At 44.7% G+C, this 23,920-nt stretch overlaps 1 protein-coding gene across 1 annotated transcript; it reads left to right on the plus strand.

The window, feature by feature from the left end:
* The first annotated feature begins 501 nt into the window (after positions 1 to 501).
* On the plus strand, positions 502 to 9,036 carry LOC142074700 (nuclear receptor subfamily 2 group F member 1-A-like). The gene is given in 4 exon segments (XM_075135498.1): positions 502 to 940; positions 3,444 to 3,968; positions 8,773 to 8,896; positions 8,898 to 9,036. Coding segments are annotated over 4 exon segments (1,227 nt in total).
* Positions 9,037 to 23,920: the final 14,884 nt, after the last annotated feature.

Consider the following 23,920-nt stretch of genomic DNA (forward strand, 5'->3'; position numbering starts at 1 on the left):
GTGTGTGTGTGTGCGTGCGTGCGCGAGTGGGGTGCAGTGTGCTGGGCGTGCGGGTGTGTGTGTCCGGTATGTTATTCTCCTGAATGCCTCTCCCGAAAGCCTTATTTGCCGTTTCTGATCTTGCAATTTGAAGCGGTAGAGGGGAGGGGAAGGAAGGGGGCGGGGAGGAAGAAGAGGCGAGAGAGAGGAGAGAGGGGAGAAATAGAGAGGCGGGGGGGGGGCGCAAAAAAAAAAAAATCTTTCATTGCCCCCTCCCCCTCCCTAAAAAAAGAAAAATAGGGAGAGGAAAAAAATTAAAGAAAATAAAGAAAAGGGAAGGAGAGCCTCCAGCCGGCAGCGGCGGCGACGGCAGCCGAGGCGGAGTCAGGAGGCAGGCACTGTCCCCTTACTCCCCGCTCGCCTCCGGTGCCCGGCCGCCCGCCTTTCCCCGGCCCCCCGCCTCTCTCTCCGGCAGCCCACAGTGAGACGCGCCGCTCCCCAGCACGTCTTTGGGCCCGAGATATGGCAATTGTAGTTAGCAGCCGACGAGATCCGCAGGAAGACGTGGCCGGAGGCACCCCAAACGGCCCCAACCCCGCAGCGCAGCCGGCCCGAGAGCAGCCGCCCCAGCAGCAAGGGGGCTCGGCCGCCCCGCACACTCCCAGCCAGCCGGGACCCCCCTCCACGCAGGGCTCGACCGGAGACAAGGGCCCGGGCCAGCAGGGCTCGGGCCAGAACCAGCACCACATCGAGTGTGTGGTGTGCCGTGATAAATCCAGCGGCAAGCACTACGGCCAGTTCACCTGCGAGGGCTGCAAAAGTTTCTTCAAGAGGAGCGTCCGTAGGAACTTAACTTACACGTGCCGTGCCAACAGGAACTGTCCCATCGATCAGCACCACCGCAACCAGTGCCAGTACTGCCGCCTCAAGAAGTGCCTCAAAGTGGGCATGAGGCGGGAAGGTGAATATTTCTTCCCTACTGTACTATCACTCTCTCTCCCTATGGCGATATATACGTGTGTGTGCGAGACGTGCATATATATATATATATTTTTTTACAGCTCTCCGTGGCGATCTATATTTACATTGTACATGTCAATCTCTCCCTGTGCCTGCACTCCATCTGGCAGCTTTGCACCAGGTTTTGTTGTTATTGTTGATGGTGGTCGGTGTTTTCTTTTGCTTTTGGGTTTGTGCCCACTGCCCTCCTCCTGCTCCTCCCCACTCCTTTCCCCAGCACCACCACACTCTTCCCTTCCCTGCTCATTGTGCTGAGAATTTATTATTATGATCGCTCACTAAATATTTATCGTTTAGCTGCTATCTGTGCGTGTGCGTGTGTGTGTGTGTATGTGTGTGTGCGCGCGCTTCTGTGTGTAGATGTGGTTTTGTCTATTGTTGGCATGAGACCGGGTGGGTGGGGAGAGATACATCTCTCTGTGCGAGATGTGCTTCCATTCAGCTTCCTCCCCCCACTCCCGCCCTATAATTTATTTTTAAACCCACAACACTTCTCAGTAGATCTATTCCCAGCCTGAAAGAAAGATGAAAGATGTGTAAGTAGGAAAGAAAAAAAAACGAGAGGGGGAAATGTTCTAATGTATCTCTGCTTCCCTGTGCTTCCCAGTGCCCTGGGGTGTACTTCTGTACGAGATTTGGCCTTGTTTTCACTCCATGCGTTCAAAGGAAAGTTTGTGACTGAGCCATTTTTAGCACGCTGCTAATTTTATTTATTCATCAAACTCCACCCTCTCCTTAAAGCCTACATACAAATTGTGATTTATAACCTGTTTACCAATCCTTCTCATTTTAGCAGAATTCGTAGTCTGCATCTGGCAGTGGGCTCCTGAACATTTCCAAGTGCTTCTTTATTTATTTGGTTTTTTTCTCCTTTCCAAGAGTTGCTGTCGTTTTCTATGCATTAAGGCTCATTTTCGCGTAGGAAGATTTCCTGCCCTCTTTTCTCCTCGAAATATATTTCTCAGCTTACAGTTAAAGTTTATCCAGGGACTGTTGTTAAAGGTGTCTTAGAGTCACATCAGTGAAACAGGCAATTTTGCAGAATGGGGATTACTAGTGCCTTAATTGATTTTAAAATTATATTTTATATCACACACACACACACACAAGGAATGGAGCTGCTCCAGATCGGAAAGACCTTGAAAATATGATGAGTTCATTGGTAGCTTCAGGGGCTGTCGGTAGATGTCTGGGAAAATAAGCAAACAAACTTAGAACTATGCTTGCAGTTAATTGAAAAATAACTAAATAACTGCCAAGTTTAAAACCAGGTTAAAGAGGGAGAGATGGGCTGGAGGGCAGGAGAAACATCCAACCCGGGAGACTTGGAGGGCTCGGTGGGGAATGGACGTGCTCTGCTAAATTCGAATAAAAGAGAAAGTTGCGAAAATATGGCATGCCAGAGAGATTAATTATTTGTGTGCAAGAGTGTGTGTGTGTAGAAATAAGCCTGAGTAGCCCTATCTTCTCTTTAAATTACCTTTGTTTACATGGCATGCCATTTAAAACGCTGGCACAGATGAAGTAAAACACACACACACACTAAAAAAAAACAAAAAAAAGCTTTGGTCAGCTTTCGGGACTAGAGGCATATTGTGTGGAGATGGTTAATGAATCCAGTGTTTTGAAGTTGTAAGCTTGTGCATTCACCGTGCAATGCTGACTACATGCTTTTTCAGTGGCAACAGCGCACCAAAGATATTAATTACACCGTCCCCTTTTTTCCCCCGAATGTTTGGCTATTGTAAGTTCCCTTGATAATATTTAATCTTTCTCTTCCTTTTAGGAGGGAAAACTTTGCTGGGCGGCGGGGGGGGATCCTGTATGGAAAGCTTGTTCTGTGTAATAAAGTTAGGAGTGGGGAGCTGGGGGGCTCTGACCTGTTCCGGTTTTAAGGGTGATGTTGTGATATTTTTGAAGAATATGGACGCATTTATTTTTATGATTTTTTTTTTAAAAGGAGCACAGCGGTTCACTTGTAAATCTGAATGCTACCAGGGTAATCATCTGATATCCACAACAGAGCTTGGCTATATTTTTAACAGCTGGCTGTGATTTTTAAGCTACTTTCTTACTACCCGGAGGATTTATTTGATTTTATTTTTATGCATGGGGTTGCCTTTTGTTGAGAAGGGGGCGGATTTGTCTTTCTCGCCTTGACTTTTTAAAAATATTTTTAATCTGTGTTTATTTTGTGAAGTCTGTCGGGGGGGGGCGCTTGGCTTCCTCTGGGCTGGGGCTGCCTGAGCAGAGGCCGGGGCTGGGTGGGGGGCAATGCAGGTCGGCGCTGAACCTGCCTGGCTTCACGTGCCTCTGGCTGGCTGTGCGTGTGCTGGGGGAAGGAAGCCTGACATTGTCTCCGGCTGTCTAGCAGCGCGGCTGGAGCGATGCCTGCAAACCTCATGGATGCACATTTCCTCTCTTTCTTTCCTTCTTTTTATCAGCGGTTCAGCGAGGAAGGATGCCGCTCACCCAGCCGAACCCAGGCCAGTATGCGCTGACCAACGGGGACCCCATCAACGGGCACTGCTATCTTTCGGGATACATATCGCTGCTGCTGTGGGCCGAGCCCTACCCCTCCTCCTGCTACGGCAACCAGTGCATGCAGTCCAACATCATGGGCATCAAGAACATCTGTGAGCTGGCCACTCGCCTGCTCTTCAGCGCTGTCGAGTGGGCCCGCAACATCCCCTTCTTCCCCGACCTGCAGATCACCGACCAGGTAGCCCTGCTGCGACTCACCTGGAGCGAGCTCTTCATGCTCAACGCAGCGCAGTGCTCCATGCTGCTCCACGTAGCCCCGCTCCTGGCCGCCGCTGACCTCCACGCCTCCCCCATGTCCGCCGACCGCGTCGTAGCCTTCATAGACAACATCCGCATCTTCCAGGAGCAGGTGGAGAAGCTCAAGGACCTGCACGTCGACTCGGTCGAGTACAGCTGCCTCAAAGCCATCGTCCTCTTCAGCTCAGGTGAGCCTTGGCGGCTCCCGGGGGGGGGAGGCCGCGACGGGGACAGTGATACGCATGGGGATAGGGGGCACCCTGCCACTCCCCCGGGCTCGCAGAGATGGGGTAGTCCCCCCGGAGCCACCCAGAGCCGGGGCAGCAGGCACGGGGTTCCTAGGGCCCCCCGGTCCCCTGCCTCATCTGGGGAGAGGCGAGGGTGCAGGCCTCCCCGAGGCACACTCGCCCTCCAGGGTTTGGGTCAGGGGGGCACCAACACCACTTACTCATAAATAACAGCGCCTTGCTGCTACCCCATTTCCCCTGGTCGGCAACTGCTCCACCTTCGCAGTTGCGAAGTTATTTGGGATTGGAAAAAAATTGATACGATCTTTCTTTTTTGAAAGACCAAAATATAATAACGTAATGGAAGAAGGAAGTCTAAGGGGGTATGCCATAGGGCAGAGATAAATCTTTCCACCGTGCAAAACCACACAAAAAGTGGAATTTTAACAGATTGCCTAAAAAATATCAAATTAAGTGGAGGTGGTGGAAACATGCGTGCATGCATGTTAGCAATTTTTTCTTATGATAGTTGGTTCAAATTAACTAGCAGGAAAGTGCATTACATCTCCTTTGAAGTGCTCTGGTTGTAGCCTATAAGAATATAATACATCTTCTATTATTATAACCTGCAAGAGAGAAATTTATAAACATCAGAGATGAACAATATAAAGGAAATATAGGAAATAAAAATAAGGCAAGATAAGAAGCCTCGAAATGTAATCTTTTAATTATTATTCTAATTATCACCAGGATGGGACTAATTACCACTTTTTCTGCTTGTTTGTTGTGGGGTTTTTTTGTTGGTTTTTTTTTCTTTTAAACTGGTCTTCCTCGTTAGTAACAATGAAATAGTTCCAATAAATCTGACTTTAAACTAGGCCGAAGCAAAATTAAAAGCATTCCTGAACAAAGATGTCAAATCGTTCAAAGGCCTTGTATAACAGTAAGCAGTTTATAATACATCAATATTTGTTGCCTTTCATGCATGAAAAATAGTATTTACATTGTATTAAAATTACTCTTAAATTTGTACAATGTTGTAATGTAGCGAATGTAGTATTAATGTCGATTTGAACATCAGATAATTTATTTAGACAGGAGTATCTAATTTGTATGCAGGGTGGTCAAAGACTTGTACTGTGACTTCCCCCTTTTACTTCCAGTAGAAATGTAGTCTTATAGTGTTGGGGGGAATATTTCTTTGCAAAGGATAAAGTGCAGATCTTAAAACAAATGGAATATTTACTGAATAACCAGCTCGATATTTTAATACACTTTATCTTAATAAGTCTTCCTGATGGAAACATATTTTTCAAAAGCGTCAAAAAGATCTGGTAGCGTTTATGAGGCTGATTTTACTCCAGAGTCTGCCTGCAGAATTACATACTTTCCATTCCCATTAATTTCAGGATGTTCATCAATAAATAGGGCCATTCTGGGACAGACCTTCTTTTCTTCAGACTCAGCTTTGAGATATTATTCCTATAGAGAGAGGGGCTGGCCTGAGTCTTAGCGCTTCTATCCAGAAAAAGTCTCAGGAAGGTGACTGCTCCAAATGAGGACACATTTGGGTTCTCTCTCTCTCTCTCTCTCTCTCTGTTCTCCCCACACATACACACACGTTTACCTTCCTCAAGTGATTGACCTTGGCTAGGAACGTAGCTAGTGTCTTTAGATGATCACTTCATTTCCATATATCAAAAAATGTAATTAAATGTTTACAAGGGGAAAAGCCTCTTCCTACAATTTAGTGGAGCGTTAATGGGGTTTAGAAAGGGAACAATAATATTACTTTGGAGCAGGATTGCATGGGGCACCTCATAAAATGGAAATACAGCTATCAGGAGTAATCTACCCCTTACCCTTACCCTCATCCACACATTTCCCCTTTTGACTAAACTTGTTTTCATTGCTTAGCCAGAGGGGAATTCATGGGAAGCCTTTCTCAGTCATCTCACTTTTAAACAAACTTTGACTGATGGAAAGGACATTTTTAGGCATATTGCTCTAAGTCCTTTGCTAAGGACTAAGTATTTAAAACTGGCATGGATTTCTCCCGTTGTGGTTTTTATTTTTGGGGTCCAGATAATATATTTAATCCGTAAAATTCTGTACACCATCCAGCGACTGGGTCATGACCCAAAACCTGCTTCTTTCTTGGCCCCCCCCCCCTTTTTTTTTTTAAGTTATTAATTAATGCACCTACCTTTTCCTTGTAATAAATAAAAGTTTCCAGGGAGGGACCAAGTTAGATAACATAAAACCAATAAATCTATTTGCAGCTCAATAAGAACTTAGATTTGTATTTAGATGCCAGATGATTACATCTATATTTTCTAAACACTAAACTCTTCTGAATGCGTAACATGAAATACATTCCCACTACTACAAAAGAGAAGGCTGGAGTGTGCTGAACAGTAATGGTTATTTATTTACATAATTTCTTTTCTATAGACTGCAGGAAGAAATACAGAGCTTTCCCTTATTTACACACTGCCATATAAAAAAGTGAGGCACACAGAGTTTTCACATTAAGCCACTTTCTTGGATGGGATAATAATTCACTTTTGGTAAACATGCATTGCGTTATTTCTTCCATGGATTTCACTTCTATGAACTCAATAATCTAATTGAGCTTTGCATCTTTTAATTATTATTTTTTAATCTCGTTCTAAAGGTAGGATTAAGCCTTCCCACTACCACCTTTAAGGATGCTAAATAAAATCCAAATAAATGCATATGCCTGACCATTTAAAATAATTAAAGCTCAATAGATATTATTGGCATGAGAAAATCCTAAGTGTTCGGAGGTCTAAAGCAAATCCCAATATATACTTTTCTCCCCCTGTCTGTCGCCTTTCTAACAAGTAACTTCCCCATCTACATTGCCCAGTGACCTGCAGTATAGGTGCACTTATTGTAAATATCTGATAAATATTTTACTAACCTTAAGGGTATGACATATGGGGCATTAAAAAAAAGTTCTGCTAGGGTGTCAATAAGATCCTTTCATATTACATTGTTTAGAAGTTGAATAGGATCATAATGCATAATGGGCAGATAATACATGTAAAATAGTAAGATATATGTAAATACAAAGTGTGATTTTTGGCAATCAACATATGAACAGGCCTGGGTTTTTTATATATATTGCAAATGAGAACAGGCCAATGCTTTTGTGTATATATCTATATATTTTTAATATATATATATGTTGCAACCTAGTGCTTTAGATGTTGCAAAATATCATTGCATTAAAGGTACAATATGGATTAGTGGAACAGTCTGGCTCAGATAACTCTATATCCGAGGGATGCCAAGTCTGCAGTTCAGGTCAAAGGTTCTCTTCAGAAGTTCTTGAATTACGGCTTTTTTTAATTGTATTTTTGCTCAAGGCTATATTATTGTAGATGAAGGTGTTCAGAAATATTTGTAAAGCCAGTTCTTGATATAGAAAGACATAAGCTTAAAAAATGCGGTTGCTATAGACTTTTTCTTTGAATAATTTGTTGTGTCTTTCCAGGGTCATAATTCTACATTCACAATTTTGTAATATCCTTTTGTGGCCATTAACATGCATTAATTTATACACAGATCTATGTATTAGCAAAGTCTGGCTTTGATCTGTGTTAAACCACACTGCCAGCTGACTGCTTCTCTGTGGTCCTTATATTTTTTTAAATATTTATTATTAATCTGTAAAACAATGTAGATAATCAAACTATGGTGGCGAACCCACCTTGTTTCTTATGACTGTAGTTTTCTGTGCAAGTCTCTCAATAAGCAGTTGATGCACAATTATCCACTACTTTGGGTTATGCATGCATAGAGATGAGGGTGCGTGTGTGTGTGTGTACATGCACACACACAAACGTGTATATGTATAAATGTATAGATTTGAAGGATTCCAGTTTATGCTCTCAGATTAGTATGCATTTGCCTAGATGGTATGATTCTTCAAAGTGTGAGGGATATATTTCTAGCTATATACATGAAATATACATGTATATGAAGGATATATTTCTGGCTATATTTAGGCAACGCTCTCCCACTACTGCTGTTTCTAGCTTTTTATCTGATAGCTGCAGATGTCTGCTTAGCACAGCCTGCAGTAACTGAGCCATATTCTGCTAGATTATTATGCAGTTTACAAAGATGTGAACAATTTTCAATTACTTAATCTAAGGTACAGATACAAGAACCCCCTTTCTCTTCAGAATCGTTCTGCAGATTCCATGCAAGCCACTCCAAATCCTGCGGACCCAAGCATTTGCCTTGATCTAATTTGCAGCCATGCCAACAAGTTCCCATTGTGTGTAACTTGTGTGTGTGTCCCGTTTTATTTAACGGAGGCCATTCCTCGTTTTCAGAAGTCCAATGAAGTGCTCCCTGGAGTTGGGACTATACTCACCGGGTCGGAGTGGCGGGGGGGGGAGATAGACACCACACAGTAGCCCCCTGGAAATACACACGGGGGGTGCGGCCCCGGCAGCCTCCCTGCACGGACAGGTCGCGCTGCGCCCTCCCCTCCTCCCCGCCCGCCCGGGCCGCATTATTTATCTGCGCGGTGCGGGAAGCACAAAGGGCGGGGGCGTCAGGTGTTCCCCCCTCTCGGGTGGGCGCGGCGAGCCGAGGGTGCCCCCCGAAGGGATGCGGCGGTGCTGCCCGCTTCCCCGCCAGTAACTGTTTGCTCCCCTCCTTTCCCCGTCTGCCTGCCTCCGCGGCTACCCCTCACCTGTCTCCGCCTGTGCGGTGGCCCGGGCAGATGCCTGCGGCCTGTCGGATGCTGCTCACATCGAGAGCCTGCAGGAGAAGTCGCAGTGCGCTCTGGAGGAGTACGTGCGAAGCCAGTACCCCAACTAGCCCAGCCGCTTCGGGAAGTTGCTGCTGCACAGTCTCCTCCTCCGTCATCGAGCAGCTCTTCTTTGTCCGCTTGGTAGGTAAAAACCCCATTGAAACTCTCATCAGAGATATGTTACTGTCTGGGAGCAGCTTCAATTGGCCTTACACGTCCATCCAGTGTTCCTAAAGCCCGGCCCGCACCCCCTGTAGAGACGCTGCGGAGCGGCACAGGAGGGAGTGCACGCACCAAGGGGAAGTCGGGGTGCGGGACACGGACAGTAAACAAAAGAAAGGATCGGATGTATTGCCGTGTTTGAGAGGAAAAGAAAGGACCTTGTGTCTGTGGAGACTTTTGGAGAGGAAAAAATAATAATAAAAGAGACAAAAAGTAAAAAAAAAAAGAGAACCGAGGGGATTTTAATAAAATCAGAAGGAGAATAATGAATCTTCCAGGATTTATTGTGGACTGATGTGGATATGTGCTGTACAGAAACTTACCACGAACATTGTTAATCATTTTGTAAAATATTAGTCTTTATTTTCATTTTTGGGGTAAAACTTAAACCATCATATGCGCATAAAGGAAAAAAAGAAACAAGAATTAGGGGAAAATAACATTTTCTAAATAATTATTGGGAAAAAAAAAAGGTCTGTGTCTACGTATCTATATCTGTTTTGTATTTTTTCTGGTTCCAAACCAGGTTCCCTGTGGTTCTACACTAATAATTTCTGATATAACCCTTTGCTTTTTATAATGACTGCAATATATGTTGTTAAAGCTGTTCTTCAGGAATTAAAATTGAACTGAGAATTTATATAAAAATAAAATAATTTAGCAAAAAAAATCAACTTATCACCCCACAACTCATGTATCTTATTGCTTGAAACATGCCAACAGTTCACCAAAATATAAAAATACTTGTAAGGGATAACAAAGTTGTATAAACCACGTCATGTTACAAAACTGACTTGACTGTGCAAGTTTAGGGCTCAGTTGTCATGGTTTAGGAAGAGACAATTGGAAACACAGGCAGTGTAATGCCATAGGTGAACTCATTTTGCTGAGATTGTATAGTAGACTTTTCACTAATGTTGATGTGCATATTACACTGGCCTACCCATTTTGAAACACCTTTTCCTGTCAGTTGGAGTTTCTGCTGAGTTCACACCTTGCTGTTTCCTTTTAGAAATTATGGACATGGATTGAAGTCGCTGTATTCTACCATCGCTCTGCGGAGGTGTACAATATATGGCATACTGTAGCCATGATTTCTGTTATTTGTTTGTTACAGGCTTGGTGGGATTTTTTGTTTGTTTGGTTGGTTTTTTTTCCCACTCCCAAGATTCAAAGACACAAGAATGTGTCCTGATTTGTGTGTGTGTGTGTGTTTTGCATTTGCTATCAGCTGAAACATTGCTCTTACTGTTTTTCTTTATTCCAGTCACTACGTGTGAAGAGTATTCCCATCCCATTAATATAGAAATCTAACTGGAGGTTTCCTCATTGGGTGGTGAGTAAGCGTGTTTTGTGTGTGTACATGTGTCGTGCGCATTATGGTTATACACAAAACATGGAAAATGGCTATATGTGCACAGGATTTTGAGACGTTGTTGCGAATGAGTGGTTTAGAGGCCGCTTAAAGAATCACCATCAAAGGTATTAGCAGAAAGTGATTTTAATAGAGATTTATAAAGGTGCGACCTAACAGAATTTGATGGCAAGGTTCACTCTATTACTTACTACAGGGATGAAACATAAAGAAAAATCATGTTATGTCTAAGGGTTTATATCTTAGGGACTATATGTGTTTAGCAGCAGTCTAGGGTTCATTCACAGTTTTAGCAGCACTTAATCATTAACTAATTATTAACAAACTTTTAGCAGCACTAATTTAATTAACTAATTTAATATTTACGAAGTAAGTGTTAGTAGAGTCTACTACAATCACGACTTAATTGCAGATTATGCTTACTATTAGTTCACACACACAGACAGAAAAATATATATATAAATGTACAAAAGGTACCTGTTAAAAATTCCCCTTGAGTTCGGTGAAGAAATATTCACGTAAAATGTCTCGGCATTTCTCAGTGGGTGAGGGTTGAGCCTCGAGAAGTGGAGAGTTTCAGCCCAGGTCCCATCGGATGATGGGCCTCTGAATATTGCAGACTCGAGAGGTCGCAAGCTCTGAGAGGCGTCCCACTGAGAGGGAGAAACAGGGTGCAGCCCGCTGCGGTCCTGGAGAGCTCAAAGGGCCTCACTTAGGACCACCGTTTATAGGTTTGCAAGATGATTGGCTTTAGTCATCCGTAAATTTCCATCCTGGCTGCAGTCCCAGGTGGTAATTACTAAAAATTCTCAAGGTTTCGGTGTTGTTCTACTGGACACCTGGGCCAGGCAGTAGGAGTATGTTCCCAGCCTCAGCTATGCAGAGTTTCTGATACAGTCAAGGAGCGCTCAACTGCCAGACTTCAATACACCAAGGTCGAGGTCTCATGGGCATTTCTGAGATCAACAAGCGGCCCAGATCAACAAGCAGCCCAGGAGAAGGGGTGTGTGTGAATGCACCACCACAGACGTGTGTGAAAAGCCCTGTTTCATTTTGGTTTGTGGGCTTTTTTTTTTTCATAAAGAAATTAAAAATTGTTTGTGTAATGGAGCTCTTTTGAAGGTAAAGGCTTCGCAGTACTTCTGGTTGGTTGTGCAGATGTCTAACAGCTTTCAGTGCATTAATGTTTTATAGGATCTGAGACGGAGCTGTAAGAAAACATACTACCAAGGGAGCTCTTTCTTAACATATTGATAAAGCTGGATCTTTAAAAATAACATTCCCCCCACATGCAGACACCTCCTGTGCCCTCCAAACAAACCCGCATCCTTTTATAGACTCGATATGTCTCAATCTGCGCTTCACTTAAAGCCTCTGGATATAAGGCCCTGCTCAAAAATAATTCCACAGAAACCCCTTTCCACCTAAAAAAATCCCAACGAATGACTCCCAGGGAAGAAATATAGCTCTCATAATTAAAGAAGGCAGCAGTCAGAGAGAGAGAGAGAGTGTGTCTTCATTTCTTTGCTCATTGCACTGGGCTGTCATTAGCAGCAGGTTATGAAGATGAACCTCTGTAGCAGCTCCAGGTACATGGGAGAGAAGGCATCAGGTCATGATGAACAGAGAAGAGGAGAGATTAAAGAGCACAGTCCAACTTAGAGAAAAGAGTAAGTGGCTATCAGTATAATAAGGAGCCAGGGGACTGCCGGGTTTTGAATTGGCAGCTAATGTTTGCTTGCAAGTAAGAACAATGGCATGAAAATAGGAAAAGGGATGGGATGGGATGGACATGTGTTGGGAGGTTAAAGATACTCCTACATAGGAAGGTGCATCTGTTCCCAGGGAAACTCCTGCAGGGCAGAGAGGGACCAGGAAGGGTGGAGGACCTACAGCCCTGAAGAAACGTCATGTATGCAGGAGAGCTCTGCTCCCCTGGGAGGAGGAAGAAGAAGAGGAGGAGGAGAAATTAAGCTCTCGGTGAGCTGCAGCTAGGGCAGTTTCCCTCCGAGGCGTTTGTTAGTTTTCTTTGTGTATTTGCGCTGCCTTCTTGATTAGCGGCTTTCCGTGCAGTGAACATCGGGCCGGCTGGGTAGCCTGCAGCTAGCAGAGATGGACGGAAGAAGGGAATGGGGACGAATCCCGGGAAGACAGGGCAGGGGGGCAGGCTGGGGCGGGGAAGCTCCGCTTGACTTCCACCTGTACGGGGCGAATCGCAGCTCACTCGCTTTCTTATGTGAAGAAGAGAAAGAGAGAGGGAGGGAGGGAGGAAGGGAGCGAGAGAAACTTCCCGATGAGAAACAGATGAGCTCCTGCCTGTGTCATGCTTGCTCTCCGGCCCCGATGTGAAGTGACGTCATCAGTTGCCTGCCCTATGGTCGTAAGAGGGAACGGGCAGGGGAGAAGAGCCTTCCCTCTCTTCTTCCCCTCTCTGTCAGGACAAACTTCCATAAGGATTATGCAAAACAATGTCTGAAGAGCTCCTGACTGATGCAACACCTTTCCCTCTGTGCCACGCCATCTACGTACTCTAACATATGGAAAGCTTGCAGGCCCATGCACGTATAGAAGCTCGTATACTGGGTCTGACTGGAATAGAGTTAATGATGTTCTTCATAGCTGCCGGCCAGAGCTGCCCACCACAAACTGATAATGCATTAGTTTTCAGCAATATTTACAGCACTGCTTTTAATACACACCAGATGGTTCGCGGTGAGGCTATCACAGCCAACTAGTGCCTCGATTTTACTTGACAGCATTTTGTTACAATTATACTCCATGCTAAGACCAATTTTATTGGTGACCTATTTTTCATATTTGCAGCATTTTATGTTAAAAGCCTCCTCCATGGCCCCTTAACATAGGGCAGGACTGAAAGAGGCAGGAGCAATTGCTGCTGCCTCTAGATTGCAGACAGCTCTCCTAATCTTTAATGAGATACTCCTGTATATGTATATACATGTGTGCATAGATAAATAATACATATGCATAATTATTTATTATATTTGATCAATAACACTCCTAATTGTTAAACTTCGATTGAGTGCATTTGTCTTCCTGATAACAAATATTCCAGATCAATAAATGTTGCATACGGTTAATTATTATGCCAGTGCATTATGCTTAGCTTCTCCTATGTACTCAAGCCCTCCTAAAACTCCTTGCAAGCACTAACATAAATATTTTGCTATGGAAAAAATCCCAACCCTTTGAAGTCTCTGGGAATTCTTAATCATTGACAGGAAGAAACTGTGGCTAATACATTCCTGCTAGCTAAACACTGTGCTGTTAAAGAGATAGAGCAATTCTTACCTACAGAACATCCCAGGACTTTTAATCTAGTGCCTATGATATGTTAGCACATTGTGCAGAAAGGTAGTGAGGATCACATTTTTCTCGTGAAGTTTTGTAACCTCCTTTTACTATACAGCAGAGAGCCTTTTTTCTACATAGCAGTATAAATAGCGAATTTACTCCTTTGTAGGTGTGTTCTCCCTACCTGTCCTGGTTTCGGCTGGGATAGGGTTAAATTTCTTCCTAGTGCTGTGTTTTGGATTTAGTACAAGGAGAATGTTGATAACACACTGATGTTTTCAGTTGTTGCTAAGTGCCCTCCTAGTCCAAGGACAGCTCCCGTGCCTACTGACTGAGCTAGGTACACAAGATGGGAGGGAACATAATCAGGACAGCCAGCCCAGCTGGCCAATGGGGTATTCCATACCATGTGACGTCATGCTCAGTATATGAAGGGTAGGCGTGATCCAGGAAGTACCGATCGCTACTTGGTTATCGGTCAGCGTGGGTGGTGAGCAATTGCATTGTGCATCACTCATTTTGTATATTCTATCATTATTTATTATCATTATTCTCCCTTTTCTGTTCTATTAAACTGTCTTTATCTCAACCCACGAGTTTTTCTCACTCTTACCCTTCCGATTCTCTCCCCGTCCCATTGGGGGGGCGGGGGGAGTGAGTGAGCGGCTGCGTGGTATTTGGCTGCCTGCCAGGTTAAACCACGACAGTCCTTTTTGGCGCCCAACGTGGGGCTCGAAGGGTTGAGATAACGATAGATCTGACCAAAGTGTGTTAAGGCAAAATTGTTATAAGCATCCATTATATTGATTGGTCACAATGTTGATGTATTGGCTGTCAAAGTTATGGGGCTGGCTCTCAATGTTGGGTCATGTAATACCTTGCTTGCAGTATGTGTTCCCTTTTGTGCTGTTTATCATTATTCGGAACTGGGCCAAGATTATCATTTTGTTGCTGTTTTATGAGGTGATAAAATCATTGGTCGTAAGTCTAATCTGGTATCTGTACTCAGCGCTGCCGTCATTTCTGTACCTCGGGAACCACCTCTTAGAAATTATTAGTAATTGCACTTGTTTCTCCTCGGAGAATGAATTTAAGGGGGAGACGGGATGGGACACTCTCTCCCACTTGTTCATCTTCCCTTCCATATCGTCAGAAACTCCTTTTTCTTCTATCCTCTTTACAAAGATGTCCACAATATTCCCTGAGAATTTTGAATATCCTTGGGATGCTCAAACAAGCATGTTCATATTGCTATGTCTCCTGAATGTGGTTCAGGCCTTGTTTAGGGTTAAACAACTATTCAGGAATACTGTCCAGAGATCAACCCTCAGGAACAAGAAAAGAGGGAGGGCAAGCAGCAGTGCCTCATCAGGGCGGGCGGAGCGGCGAGTCTCGGGGGCGGCTACAGACACGGTGGCTACTCAAAACCCCGCGACAGGCACTGCTGCTACTCCAACCCCCATGACAACCCCTGTGGCTACTCAAACCCCGGCAACAGTCACCGTAGCTTCTCCAACCCCTGCGACAAGCACTGCAGCCACTCAAGCTCCGGCAACAGGCACTACAGTTACTCCAACCCCCATGACAAGCACTGCAGCTACCCAAACCCCAGCAACAGGCACTACAGCTGAACCAGAGGACCAACCCTTGCTGGTATCCGTTGCCCCTGTACAGAAGAGGAAATCTTGGAAGCGGAGGTCAGGTCGTTTAGAAAGGGATGATGAAAGACCAGGGCCATCACGAGGAGGGGAGGAGGAAGAGGAAGAACTCATAAACGAGACGGAAACCACCCGATCCCTATCCCTGAGTGAGCTGCGAGATATGCGGAAAGATTTCGGCCGTCGTCCAGGCGAGCATATTGTTACCTGGCTGCTCCGATGCTGGGATAATGGGGCCAGTAGCCTGGAATTGGAGGGGAAGGAAGCCAAACAGCTGGGATCCCTTGCTAGGGAAGGAGGCATTGACAAAGCAATTGGAAAAGGGACACAGGTCCTCAGCCTCTGGAGGCGACTGCTGTCAGGCGTGAAGGAAAGGTATCCCTTCAAGGAAGATGTTATATATCGCCTAGGCAAATGGACCACTATGGAGAGAGGTATCCAGTACCTGAGAGAATTAGGCGTGCTGGAGGTGGTTTATAGTGACCTGAACGACGACCAAACGCCCAAAGATCCAGATGACGTCCAGTGCACGCGACCCATGTGGCGGAAGTTGGTACGGAGCGCACCAGCATCGTATGCCAGTTCGTTGGCAGTACTGTGCTGGAAAGAGGAAGAAGCACCAACGGTGGATGAGGTGGTTAGCAGACTTCGGGATTTTGAAGAAACTATCTCCTCCTCCCTTGTCTCGGCTGTAGAGAAACTGTCCCGAGAGGTCCAGCAACTCAAAGACAATAGGTCCTATTCTCCACCTGTACGGACCAGTATCTCAGCCATTAGGAGTCAGCGTTTTACTCCTCAAGAGAGAGGATATCGAAAGTACACACCACGGGGCACCCTGTGGTTTTACCTGCGTGACCACGGAGAGGACATGAGGCAGTGGGATGGAAAACCTACCTTCATCCTAGAGGCACGTGTACGTGAGTTGCAAGGAAAAACAATCACACAAGGGGGTTCTCCCAGGAAAAATGCTGCTCCAGTTTTCAGGAAAACCCTGTCTCACGACGGTCCAGTTTCCAGTGAACAGTTCCCCAGACAGAGTAGAAGGGCTGATCTTACTTTGGACTGTAATGAAGGAATTCTTGACTCACGTTTGCAAGAAGTGAGAAGCGGATACTATGACCAGAACTAGAGGGGCCCTGCCTCCGGCCAGGTGGAGGAAAGGGACAACCGGGTTTACTGGACTGTGTGGATTCGATGGCCTGGCACATCAGAGCCACAGGAGTATAAGGCTCTCGTAGACACCGGTGCACAGTGCACCCTGATGCCATCAGGCTATAAAGGGGCAGAACCCATTTGTATTTCTGGAGTGACAGGGGGATCCCAAGAGTTAACTGTATTGGAGGCCGAAGTGAGCCTGACCGGGAACGAGTGGCAGAAGCACCCCATTGTGACTGGCCCAGAGGCTCCGTGCATCCTTGGCATAGACTACCTCAGGAGAGGGTATTTTAAGGACCCAAAAGGGTATCGGTGGGCTTTTGGTATAGCTGCCCTGGAGACGGAGGAAATTAAGCAGCTGTCCACCTTGCCCGGTCTCTCAGAGGACCCTTCTGTTGTGGGGTTGTTGAGGGTTGAAGAACAACAAGTACCAATCGCTACCACAACAGTGCATCGGCGACAATACCGCACCAACCGAGATTCCCTGATCCCTATCCATGAGCTGATTCGTCGATTGGAGAGCCAAGGAGTGATCAGCAAGACTCGCTCACCCTTCAACAGTCCCATATGGCCAGTGCGAAAGTCTAATGGAGAGTGGAGACTAACAGTAGACTACCGTGGCCTGAACGAAGTCACGCCGCCACTGAGTGCTGCCGTGCCGGACATGCTAGAACTTCAATACGAACTGGAGTCGAAGGCAGCCAAGTGGTACGCCACCATTGACATTGCTAATGCCTTCTTCTCCATCCCTTTGGCAGCAGAGTGCAGGCCACAGTTTGCTTTCACTTGGAGGGGCGTCCAGTACACCTGGAACCGACTGCCCCAGGGGTGGAAACATAGCCCTACCATTTGCCATGGACTAATTCACACCGCACTGGAACAGGGTGAGGCTCCAGAACACCTGCAATACATTGATGACATCATCGTGTGGGGCAACACAGCAGAAGAAGTTTTTGAGAAAGGGGAGAGAATAATTCAAATCCTTCTGAAAGCCGGTTTTGCCATAAAACAAAGTAAGGTCAAGGGACCTGCACAGGAGATCCAGTTTTTAGGAATAAAATGGCAAGACGGACGTCGTCAGATTCCAATGGATGTGATCAACAAAATAACAGCCATGTCCCCACCAACTAGCAAAAGGGAAACACAAGCTTTCTTAGGCGTTGTGGGCTTTTGGAGAATGCATATTCCAAATTACAGTCAGATCGTAAGCCCTCTCTATCAAGTGACCAGGAAGAAGAACGACTTTAGATGGGGCCCTGAGCAACAACAAGCCTTTGAACAAATTAAACAGGAGATAGTTCATGCAGTAGCCCTTGGGCCAGTCCGGGCAGGACAAGATGTGAAGAATGTGCTCTACACCGCAGCCGGGGAGAATGGTCCTACCTGGAGCCTCTGGCAGAAAGCACCAGGGGAGACTCGAGGTCGACCCTTAGGGTTCTGGAGTCGGGGATACAGAGGATCGGAGGCCCGCTACACTCCAACTGAGAAGGAGATATTGGCAGCATATGAAGGGGTTCGAGCTGCTTCGGAAGTGGTTGGCACTGAAGCACAGCTCCTCCTGGCACCCCGACTGCCGGTGCTGGGCTGGATGTTCAAAGGGAGTGTCCCCTCTACACATCATGCAACCGATGCTACGTGGAGTAAGTGGGTCGCGCTGATCACACAACGGGCCCGAATAGGAAACCCCAGTCGCCCAGGAATCTTGGAGGTGATCACGAACTGGCCAGAAGGCAAAGATTTTGGAATATCCCCAGAGGAGGAGGTGACACGTGCTGAAGAAGCCCCACTGTATAATAAACTACCAGAAAACGAGAAGCAATATGCCCTGTTCACTGATGGGTCCTGTCGCCTTGTGGGAAAGCATCGGAGGTGGAAAGCTGCTGTATGGAGTCCTATACGCCAAGTTGCAGAAACTGCTGAAGGAGAAGGTGAATCGAGCCAGTTTGCAGAGGTGAAAGCCATCCAGCTGGCCTTGGACATTGCTGAACGAGAAAAATGGCCAGTACTTTATCTCTATACTGACTCATGGATGGTGGCAAATGCCCTGTGGAGTTGGTTGCAGCAGTGGAAGCAGAACAACTGGCAGCGCAGAGGTAAACCCATCTGGGCTGCCGCATTGTGGCAAGATATTGCTGCCCGAGTAGAGAACCTGGTTGTAAAAGTACGTCACGTAGATGCTCACGTACCCAAGAGTCGGGCCACTGAAGAACATCAAAACAACCAGCAGGTGGATCAGGCTGCTAAGATTGAAGTGGCTCAGGTGGATCTGGACTGGCAACATAAGGGTGAATTATTTATAGCTCGGTGGGCCCATGATGCCTCAGGCCATCAAGGAAGAGATGCAACATATAGATGGGCTCGTGATCGAGGGGTGGACTTAACCATGGACGCTATTGCACAGGTTATCCATGAATGTGAAACGTGCGCTGCAATCAAACAAGCCAAGCGAGTAAAGCCTCTTTGGTATGGGGGACGATGGTTGAAATACAAATATGGGGAGGCCTGGCAAATTGATTATATCACACTCCCACAAACCCGGCACGGCAAGCGCTATGTGCTCACCATGGTGGAAGCAACCACCGGCTGGCTAGAAACATACCCTGTGCCCCATGCCACTGCCCGGAACACCATCCTGGGCCTTGAAAAGCAAGTCCTATGGCGACATGGCACCCCAGAAAGAATCGAGTCAGACAACGGGACTCATTTCCGAAACGCCCTCATAGACACCTGGGCCAAAGAACATGGCATTGAGTGGGTCTATCACATCCCCTACCATGCACCAGCCTCTGGGAAAATCGAACGATACAACGGGCTGCTAAAGACAACACTGAGGGCAATGGGTGGTGGGACATTCAAGCATTGGGACACACATTTAGCAAAAGCCACCTGGTTAGTCAACACTAGGGGGTCTGTTAATCGAGCTGGCCCTGCCCAATCAAGACTTTTACGTACTGTAGATGGAGATAAAGTCCCTGTCGTGCACATAAGAAATATGCTGGGGAAGACAGTCTGGGTTACTCCTGCCTCTGGCAAGGGAAAACCCATCCGTGGGATTGCTTTTGCTCAAGGACCTGGGTGCACTTGGTGGGTGATGCGAAAGGATGGGCAAGTCCGATGTGTACCTCAAGGGGATTTGATTTTGGGTGAAAATAGCCAATGAACTGAATTTTATAATGTCAATTGTTATATGATATTGTATATCATTATTTCTATGGTTGCTATCAATGGTATAGCAGTGAAAATCACCCAGATTAATGAAGAATGAACTAACTCCGATGAAACCGAGCAAAGTGCAACGATGATAGAACTGAACGAGTGCAGCAGTACCGAAATGAGAACTGGCTTCAGGATGCAACAGCCCAACACCACACACCATCCTTCTGGCCCTGAAAGACTGTTATGACAGATGGAGCCCAAAGTTGTGGACTAAAAGAACTCAATGGACATTTATATATATATTTATGTGTATATATGTATGTATATGTATTATATGTATATATGTATGTATATGTATTATATATGTATATATATAAAAAAGATAGTGATGATTAATTGAAAGGTATTGAAAAATGTGAGACCTAAGCATAACGTAAATGGTATGGAATAAGGGGTGGATACTGTCCTGGTTTCGGCTGGGATAGGGTTAAATTTCTTCCTAGTGCTGTGTTTTGGATTTAGTACAAGGAGAATGTTGATAACACACTGATGTTTTCAGTTGTTGCTAAGTGCCCTCCTAGTCCAAGGACAGCTCCCGTGCCTACTGACTGAGCTAGGTACACAAGATGGGAGGGAACATAATCAGGACAGCCAGCCCAGCTGGCCAATGGGGTATTCCATACCATGTGACGTCATGCTCAGTATATGAAGGGTAGGCGTGATCCAGGAAGTACCGATCGCTACTTGGTTATCGGTCAGCGTGGGTGGTGAGCAATTGCATTGTGCATCACTCATTTTGTATATTCTATCATTATTTATTATCATTATTCTCCCTTTTCTGTTCTATTAAACTGTCTTTATCTCAACCCACGAGTTTTTCTCACTCTTACCCTTCCGATTCTCTCCCCGTCCCATTGGGGGGGCGGGGGGAGTGAGTGAGCGGCTGCGTGGTATTTGGCTGCCTGCCAGGTTAAACCACGACACTACCGCTCAGCAAACCACTGCTAATAAGAACAGGCAAATTTCCAGTGCTCCACAGAGTCCCCCTTCTATTTTTTTTGGTGGTGTAGTTTATTTTCTCTGCCACGAAGCTTGGTCCAGGGAAAAGTAGGCTTGGGGTTTATCAGGGAAAATTCATGTCCACTTTCGTTAAAAAAAAAAAAAAAAAAAAAAAGAACAAAAAACTGCCTGGGTTGGTAAAATCATTAAAATATGTTAAATGATATGAAGTTTGGATTTATGTGGACACACCAGACAGAAAGTGGAAAGAGCCAGCAGGGAGAGTCAGGCTTTAAGACAGGGGGTCTTTATGCTGTATTTATGGTGAAAGAAAGGGAATATCTTACAAGGCTCTCATTGAACCCTTGATAACAAAACCTGTCACATGTTTACTTCTTACTAGGAAAGAGCAAGTGTCCTCATTTTCATTTGAACATCTCTAAAGTAATTATTAGATGCCTCTCTGAGAAATCAGTTTGTGATACCAAGCTTGGAACACACACACATTAAAAAAAAAAAAAAAAAAAAGGAGAGAGAGCATGCAATATTTGTTCACACTGTGTCCATCTCTTACTTTATCTTCCAAATACTGTTAGAATAACCCTCTGTTCGGACTTCTATTGAAGGACCTTTTGTTAGTAAGAACAACCCTTGTTTTAATATAAGACATTTGCACCAAGAGAAACAAAGAAAGAATAAGAAATCCAGCACACAGTTACTACTACTACTACTACTACTACTACTACTACTACTACTACTATTATTATTATTATTATTATTATTCCTGCCCACCCCCGGATAAAATGTGAGAACTTCTTTTTCCCAGAGTGTGAAATGAAGGACACAAAGACTGTGTATCAATGAAAAGAAGAAACCTTTTAATGCGAACTAAAGAAAACCAATATGTAGACAAGTGTATCATAAAAGCAACTTTATATAGGGATAACCCTATATTTTTCACATCAATAATTATAGATACACTTTCCAGACTGTCTTTGCAAAGAGCCATGAGATATTAGAAATCTTTTACTTCTGCAATTGAAGGAAGTGCCTGTCATCACCATAAAAAAACCCACCTACTTGCATGCTCAAAATTAAAATTATTTTCCTTTTCTAATTGTGATCCTGGCTGCAGATGAACTCTAACAGAGATGATGTCATCAACTAGCTCCTGCTAGCTTTATTGGCATTTGCTTCTATGCCTGGCTTTCATTTTGTGATTATTTTCTGACATTCGCTTTTGTTGCATCACAAAAAGTCTCCACAAGTAACAGAGCAATAAATCCAACCAAAAATTAGACAGATTTCCTCATCAACAAAACAGAAAGATGTTGGAATGTGTGTAAACTTACTTTTAAAAGCAATAAATCAGTGTTAAATTAAACAGTTGAATTACCTGTCTTGAAGAATGTTTTGTGTTTAAGAAAACCTCAACCATGAAGTACACGATATAATAAGACACCCCTGTGGTGGTGCATTCACCCCCCCCCCTTTCTTCCCTGGGCCACTTGTTGATCTGGGCTGCTTGTTGATCTCAGAAATTTCCATGAAACCTCGGCCTTGGTGTATTGAAGTCTGGCAGTTGAGCGCTCCTTGACTGTATCAGAAACTCTGCATAGCTGAGGCTGGGAACATACTCCTACTGCCTGGCCCAGGTGTCCAGTAGAACAACACCGAAACCTTGAGAATTTTTTAGTAATTACCACCTGGGACTGTGGCCAGGATGGAAATTTACAGATGACTAAAGCCAACCATCTTGCGAACCTATAAACGGTGGTCCTAAGTGAGGCCCTTTGAGCTCTCCTGGACTGCAGTGGGCTGCGCTCAGCATCTCCCTCTGAGTGGGACGCCTCTCAGAGCTCATGACCTTTCGGGTCTGCGATATTCGGAGGACCGTTGGGTCCTGGGCTGAGTCCCCTTCGAAGCTCAACCCTTTTGCCCGTTGAGAGGGAATGCCTAGACATTCGACGTGAATATTTCTTCACTGAAATCAAGGGGAATTTTTAACAGGTATACCTTCTGTATATTTTTTAATATATATATATGTTTCTCTGTGTGTGTGAACTGATAGTAAGCATAATCTGTAATTAAGTTGTGATTGCAGTAGACTTACTAACTCACTTTGCAAATATCGAATTAGTTAATGATTAGGTGTTACTAAAGTTTGTTAATGATTAGTTGATAATTAAGTGTTGCTAAATTGTGAATGAAACCTAGACTGCTGCTAAACACATATAGTCCCTGAGATATAAACATATAAACCCTTAGATGATTTCCCTTTATATGTTTCATCCATGTAATAAGTAATAGAGTGAACCTTGCCATCGAATTCTGTTAGGTCGCACCTTTATAAATCTCTATTAAAATCACTTTCTGCTAATATCTTTGATGGTGATTCTTTAAGCGGCCTCTAGACCACTCATTCGCGACAACCCCTAAAAGCTAAACTCTGGTTTCAGTTCAAGCCTCCAGTTTCCCTGCCTATGGGATGCATCTGAACTTCAGGAGCTGCTGTGAACTTGAGAGAGAGATTGAGGGGCAGACAGACAGATGAGGACAGTCAGGATGAGAGGGGTTGCACTAAGTGGCTTACTTCAAACCTCCTTTCCACATTGCTACCGCAGACCTGCAGTCATAAGACTGCCTTGCAGAGCTGTCTTTCATTTATTGTGTCAGAGTTAAATATTGTAAATGGTCTAAATAATTTAATACTATTATTATCTAAATGCTAATTTCATCATTTCTGCATCATGACACAGATACATAGCATGTAGGAGGCTGCATTAGAGAGAGGCAGAAATCTCTGGTTTTTAAAATGAAACCTCCCCATTTTAACAGCATTCATAAATGGCTGTAAAGACATTAAGCATGACTGCTTGCCACAGTAACTCAGGCATCGTTTTCCTAACCACATTTACGATTTGTTTCTACAAATGCTAAAAGAGAGGGAGGGAGGGAGGGAGGAAGGAAGGAACTAGAGAAACCTGCATAGTGCATTTTAGCACTATGATGTAGACACAGCATGAATCAATAAGTTATTAAAAAGCCCAAACAAAAGCAATTTTGCAGAACAGAAAAATGACATGGTTTTATGTTAGGAAATATCTGCATGTGATTGAAAATTTTGAAATTATGAAGTAAAATATTAAAAGAAATGGACAATTAAGATATTTAATACATGAGTGTATTTCTGTTAGTAATTTTCTTCCAAATACACAGATGACGATTTAGATGGAGG

This window comes from Calonectris borealis, chromosome W (assembly GCF_964195595.1).
Source record: "Calonectris borealis chromosome W, bCalBor7.hap1.2, whole genome shotgun sequence".
Lineage (NCBI taxonomy): Eukaryota > Metazoa > Chordata > Aves > Procellariiformes > Procellariidae > Calonectris > Calonectris borealis.